General features: G+C 46.9%; 1 protein-coding gene across 1 annotated transcript; it reads right to left on the reverse strand.

Moving 5' to 3' along the window:
* Positions 1 to 254: 254 nt before the first annotated feature.
* LOC123101863 (60 kDa jasmonate-induced protein) lies at positions 255 to 5,583 on the reverse strand. Its single transcript, XM_044523124.1, has 5 exons — positions 5,117 to 5,583; positions 2,440 to 2,450; positions 2,367 to 2,373; positions 591 to 740; positions 255 to 339 (listed from the first exon to the last, which is right to left on the reverse strand). The coding sequence occupies exons 1-5, from the start codon at positions 5,578 to 5,580 to the stop codon at positions 255 to 257; spliced, it is 717 nt and encodes a 238-aa protein (XP_044379059.1). The 5' UTR covers positions 5,581 to 5,583.
* Positions 5,584 to 6,695: the final 1,112 nt, after the last annotated feature.

Below are 6,695 nucleotides of genomic sequence, written 5' to 3' on the forward strand. Positions count from 1 at the left end.
ACAATGATGAATTTCAGTTCACCCGCAAAAAAAAGAAGTACGATGGATTGGGCGTCATACTAGTACGGGAGCGGGAGTACCTTTGTACGTTGGACGGAGCACGTAGGCGAGGCTGATTGACTATGGGAGCGGGAGTACCTTTACTTGAAGCAAGCAAGCTGAAACCATAGATATATTATCACACCAGCTAACACGAACATGAACGAAACATTGACTCCGGAAGCCGCGATGGACCAATTGCATGAACGTTCACTTTACATCCGGGTGGCGTGAGCCTCGAGCACTTCCTCGAAGTCGGCATTCCGGATCATCCCGACAATGGCGAGCGCCTCCTCCTTTTTTGAACGAAGACGCTAGAAGCGTCCGGCTTTAAATTAATAAAGCCCGAAAGGCAGCAAGGTTTAACGGTTACACACTAACAGGTTCAGCAACACACCCCACACGGCAGCAAAAGCAAGGTTCATCGCTACAGACTAAACATCAAGGACCATCAAAAGCAATGACCTAGACAACTAAACACCACGGAAGGCTCCAAAAGCATCATCACGGACCATCAAGAGCAATGGCGAGCGCCTCCTCCTTGCTGTGGAGTGCGGATGTTGGCCTGGGTCTCTAGCATCTTGGTGAAGGGCCCGTCCCACTTGCATGTGCGGTTGGAGCGGATGATCTCGTAGGACATGGTGTCCCAGTGCTCGATGTAGGGCAGGTGCTCAGGGGCCACGCGGGCACCGGTGTCCCATCTGTCAATCCGAGGCGCTTCATCGATCTATTGAGGATCAAGCAATCATATAAGCATGACATCAAGATTTGTAAACGATGTTCATCGATATGGCTATATCTTCGGGGCCTGACTACAGACATTCCTTCTCATGACACCGTTACAATACCACATCCCGGCCGTCCGAGCGCCGGCACACGCCGGAGGCTCTCCCGCGTGCACGTGCTATTATGTTGGCATATGTTATATCGTGTGTCTACCCCGATATATATGAGAGGTCTAGGATACAAGTGTCCTACTTGGACACAACTCCTACCCTGTCTACACATAGTCTAAAACCAAGTCCAACTGTAACCTACCTTATACAATAATATTTGACACAACTTTAATAAACTCCACCTTGGCGAATATTATTTACCACCTTGGATTCATCCATGCGTCGAACCTTCATGTACATTGAACTTGAGATACGCCATGAGCACCGCTGCTACTTCCAGATTCCATGTGACTCCACTGCAACTGTACTCCTTTCTCGTCTTTTTCATAGTCAACACTCCAACAAAAATGAAGCTCCTCGTTACTCTAGTTTGTGCTCCCAACTTTCGAAGAATCCGTTCAACGCCATCACACACTGACCACTGTCTGCGTGAAATTGAACAACTCACATATTGGGCGCCACGTATAAGAGTTATCTGAAATCAATATCACCGCTCTTTCTTGACCGTCTGTCTGAAACTTGAAGAAATTTCACCGTCACCATGTGTCAACCTGAGTCAAATTCGCAGTTGTCTCACCCTTCTCCCAGATAGTCTCAGACATGCCTCACAGCTATAGCACTTCGCCTCTTTCTGTACTAGTCGTCCGCACTTTGCCATGTGCACTTAACACCACAGAATATACGGCCATGTACTCTCTCAGCTTTTGACAATTTCAGACTTTCCTCCACTCTCTTAGATTCTTCATGGTTAACTTCTGTCTATCAACCGACACCGATAGACCCAGTCACCAACTTGAATTTGGTACTCGTCAACACTGCTTCAGCACCCCTTGCACACTTTGTCTGACCACATGTCTGACCACCAGTGCCTTGGTCTGTCGCTGTGTCCGTGCTTACCGCACGCCTCGCCGCTATCACCGTGTCGAGCCTCTGCTGTCCTGGTCGAGTCTCCCGGGTAGCTAGCCCACACTGCCTCAACCCCCACTGCAGAGAACCATCGATCATCATCGACCGATGCCGGGTATCATGTCTCCATCCGACCATTGGGCCCCAGCCTGATCCACGTGTCTCTCGCTATCCCGCTGAAATAGGCTTCGACTCTCCGAATTCTTACGCCGTCACTAGTAGAAAAAGGACCATTTGTCCCGGTTCATAAGGGTCTTTAGTCCCGGTTTTGGAACCGGGACTAAAGGGTCGTTACTAAAGGCCCTCCACGTGGCCGCTGCGTGGAGGTCCACTTTTAGTCCCAGTTGGTAACACCAACCGGTACTAAAGGAAATTTTATGATTTTTTTGATTTTTTTCCTCTGTTTCAAATTTCTGAATTATTTTAACCTCTAATCTCTAATCACCCCTCATCACTTCTCAATTTAACCTCTAATCTCTAATCACCCCTCATCATTCCAAATCATCTAACTTTGCGGACGGTCACCCATCCTCTCACTACCCCAGCCTGAGCACGCTTAACTTCCGGGTTCTATTCTCCCTCGTTTCCAAGTCTGCACTTGTTGTTTTCCTGACAATAGTAAGATGTCAATCCTATTAACTCTCAGGAGTTTAGCTCGAGCATGAAGTCACACATTTTACTGTTTGAGTTTGAAACTATCATTCTAAAAAACAATAATTATTTAGTAACACTAATATTTCTTGAATAAGTAGTTTGACCATTGTTTGACCACAGTTTGACCAGATTTGACCAAAATTCAAAAAACTAAAATAATTATTTAGTAACACTAATATTCTTGAATAATTATTTAGTAACACTAATACTTCTTGAATAAGTAGTTTGACCATAGTTTGACTAGATTTAACAAAAATTTAAAAAAACTGAAATTTGAGCATAACTTCATGTAGTTGTGCCTTGCTACCCCGCGCCTTGTCGACTTCAAGCTCTCTTATATGTGCACCATCTTGAATCAACCCCGCGCCATAGTCCGTCGAAGCCGCACGAGCCCTCAGGCCTGCACCACATGTTTCCACGCCCCAGAAGTCGGCCACCATTAGCATCACACTCCTATGTCGCCGTCGCTGAAATCACCGCCATCTTCTGCTTTGACCAACACCCCTGTCGATCCATCAGACTATTCAGTCCGACCCAGCTGAAATTATCTGACTGCAATCATGCTCCACCATGCGTCATGACCAGCCCCGCACATCTCAATGTATTACTCGATGCCCTGTATTTGCATGATCATGTCACGACGCGCTCCAGATTCCTCCCGAACCTTATATGCACGTCTTTCATCCTTTGTCGTACACACTCCGAGCACTTCCCGCAAACATGACCCACCAGAAAAAATCTCCATGCAAACTTGACCCCACGGATACTTTCTGCATAATTTTTCTTGTTGCCATTTGCTAGTAACTCATGTGTACGCGTAGACCTTCAATCCAAAACTTGTACCTTTTCATGCAGCCTTCTGTATCCCCTTAACATAATAGGACCCAAAAAAACCTTTCTTGATTCCACGCCAATGCTCCTTAGACATCATGCATGCACGTCAGGACTTTGTTCCTTTCCTTTTTTTAATAACAAATCTCCGGCTCAGCAGTCAACGTAGCACCGATCCAATCCTGCCGCAGCATTGCCTACACATAGAAATGAAAATGGAGTGGAAACTTTCCGTTTTTCCGGAGAACAAATGGAAACGGAGAGGAAATATGAAAATGGAAATGGAAATTTGCAAAATGAAAGTGGAAATGGAATTTTTTATGCGGAAACGGAAACAAAAACGGAATGCTGTTTTCCAATGGAACATGGATGGAAACGGAACTTTCCGTTTCCATGAATATGGAATTTCTGCTTTTACTAGACCTATAGCTGCTTTGTAGCCCAACCACTAAAGAGAACACAATGACACAATTAGTAGAATGGATATGAGGCCCAACTTCTACTACCACACATGTACTCAGCTTGACCCTATACACAATTGTCCGATACTACTACAATACTACGCTAAGTTGCTAACATAATGATATTATTTTGTAGCCATGTTAACAACTCATTAAATTTGTTTGTTTTTGTGTGTATTTCTCTATGATCAAGGGGTTTTTAAGTTCTGATCAATGCCTCTTTTTGTTTCCGTATCCGCTTTGTATTCGCTCCATGTCCGTTTCTGGTAGTATCTGTTTTCGTATTCATTTCCAAGGTTTCTGTATTTGTTTCTGCTTCTATGAAAAAATGTGAAAACAAATATGATAGCACTCGGTTCCGTCCGTTTCCGCTCTCTTTTCATCCCTACCTGCACACACGCCCGTGCCTGAGTCGCACCAGGCCTTTGCCTTGCACCCGAGCACCCGTGGCACCAGCTCTGCCTTGTACTCAGCCTGATCAGCATCCAGCAGCACACCAGCCCGGCTGGGCCTTGTCACCCTCCTGGCCCACCCTCCTGGGCCGCAACAGGCCTCCACGCTTTGGAGCACACACGCTTGGTCCTCCGCAACCAGCGTCCTTCCATCGATCCGACCGACCTGCTGTCAGCCTGCCCAGTGCGACGCGCCGCCGCCGCTTCGGATCGATCGAATCGATCTATGTATATGTCACTTCGGCTGCCGCCACTTCATGCGATCTGCTTGATTCCAATTGATCCTCGATCGTACCGCTCTTCGACTTCGACTTCGACTCTGCTGTTTCCCGTCGCCTTGACAACTCCGATAATCATTGTGACAACATCCACGACCCGATCTCCAGCGCCTTGGTGACTACAGTCAATACGTCCACGAACTCTGCGGCATCCTCTAGATCAACAATGCGCAGCATCCTCGTAACCTTGCTCATGATACCACTTGTTAGAATAATCCGAGGCGCTTCGTCGATTTACCGAGGACCAAACTATCACACAAACACGACACAGAGATTTGTTAACGAGGTTCATCGATATGGCTACATTCCTGGGGCCTGACTACGGGCGCTCCTCCCCATGACACCGTCACAATACCGCACCCTGGCCGCCCGAGCGCCGGCACACGCCGCAAACTCCCCCGCGTGCCCGTGCTATTATGTTGACATATGTTACATCATGTGTCTACCCCTGATATATATGAGAGGCCTAGAATATAAGTGTCCTACTAGGACACAACTCCTAGCCAGTCTACACATAGTCCAAAACCAAATCCAACTGTAACCTATCTTATACAATAATATTCGACACAACTTTAACACCATCCATTGTTGAGGGTCACTTTGATGGCCCCAATCGCTGGGCCTCGCTACTCACAACCTTCATCACCGTCAGCGCCCGCTTGACCGGCTCCACGCCGCCCCCGAGGCGGTAGGCGGCGAGCACGCGAATGGCTTCCCGCCCCAGCGGCACGCCCGGCAAGTTCGCGAGGCCGCCGATGAGGTTGCTGTAACTTCTGCCGAAGGGGAGGGTCGTGGACGTGGGCAAGAGGTGCTCAAGGCCAGGAAAGGCGTGCCAATGGCCGCTGCCATCGGTGAAGCTGGCGAAGGAGAGGTCATGTCTGTGCACGGCAACGGAGGTCTTGTCGTCCGCGCCGCGGCCGATTAGCCGCACGACGACGGGGCTGCGCGCAGCAACTGCTCCTACGTGTCTGTGCTCGCTGTTGCCAGCGGCAAGGACAAGTATAAGGAGGAAGAGTACGAAGGCCGCCATGCTGGCGAGTCGGTTGACGGTGGATCCGTCCATCTCCTCTCTTCAAAACTAGAAGAGTGAACGATGAACAATCAAGTTGTAGTATATATGGGGGCAACGGACACCCCAGCGCACTGATCGCGTTGCCCAACGGTGCTGGCTAGCTAGTGCAATGCATGTCACCAGCGTGATTGTCAAGAGAAGAGTGGACATGATTCATGGGCCTCCTTTTGTTTTCGACCGGCCGTGCCTGGCGCCCATGTAGCAGCGCAAGGATGTGATGCCCATGCAGCTTCCAACTTCCAACTTTCATCTTTTCCTTCACAAAGATGTGATGTGTGAGTGAGTACCATGTGATTGCCTTTTTTTCGTTCAGGAGAGATTTTATATTATAAATAGCTTGGTTAGCTCGCCGATTTGAGCGCCTTGATTTACAATATAATGTTATGAACTACTACTATATGAGTTAATTTGTCACTCTTAGCATTGGCACACAATGTAAACTACAAAAAGAAATGGTGTACTAAATGTAAGACTTGAAAATATTGGTTGTATAGAATTTTTCTTACAAGGTGTATTAGGTTTGTTGTAAAACCTTGTTATTTAAGATGAGAGACCGGTGGAATTGGTGTCTGCGGCCTCATGCACAACATATAAAAGCATAAAAGATTGCTTTTATCAAATTTTGTATCCCCCCCCCCCCCCCTCCCCTATCTCGCTGTACTGATAGTAATTTTTTTTAAATAGACAAATAACTCTTTGGTTTGTACACAAACAAAGGCATCTGGTTATGTTGAGAGCTATAGACATAATGATTCTCATGTCATTCGGAATTTAGGATACACACAAGAAGGTGAAAATGGCAGAAATCACACTTCACTTTCTGGCATAGTAAAGCACGTGGTTGTTAACCAAGAGCCCATTTGTTGCTCCAGTAAGAGTTTACTGTTATGTCATAAAATGATGATTTCAACTTACTGTTGTGTCCAAATCTGATGTATTGTATTGTTGTCATCGAGGATAAAAAGGTGGGGTTTATATCATATTGCATGAGTTTATCCCTCTACATCATGTCATCTTGTTTAAAGCGTTACTTCGTTCTTATGAACTTAATACTCTAGATGCATGCTGGATAGCGGTTGATGTGTGGAGTAATAGTAGTAGATGCA

The sequence above is a fragment of the Triticum aestivum genome, chromosome 5A (genome assembly GCF_018294505.1).
Source record: "Triticum aestivum cultivar Chinese Spring chromosome 5A, IWGSC CS RefSeq v2.1, whole genome shotgun sequence".
In the NCBI taxonomy this organism is placed as follows: domain Eukaryota; kingdom Viridiplantae; phylum Streptophyta; class Magnoliopsida; order Poales; family Poaceae; genus Triticum; species Triticum aestivum.

What these genes read in the sequence shown, in the direction of transcription:
- LOC123101863 (XM_044523124.1), bottom strand. Translation starts at nt 5,580, where the DNA reads ATGGACGGATCCACCGTCAACCGACTCGCCAGCATGGCGGCCTTCGTA. An exon ending in ACCCAGGCCAACATCCGCAC is followed by an intron (nt 340 to 590) that starts TCCACAGCAAGG and finishes TCTTCGTTCAAA; the next exon opens with AAAGGAGGAGGCGCTCGCCA.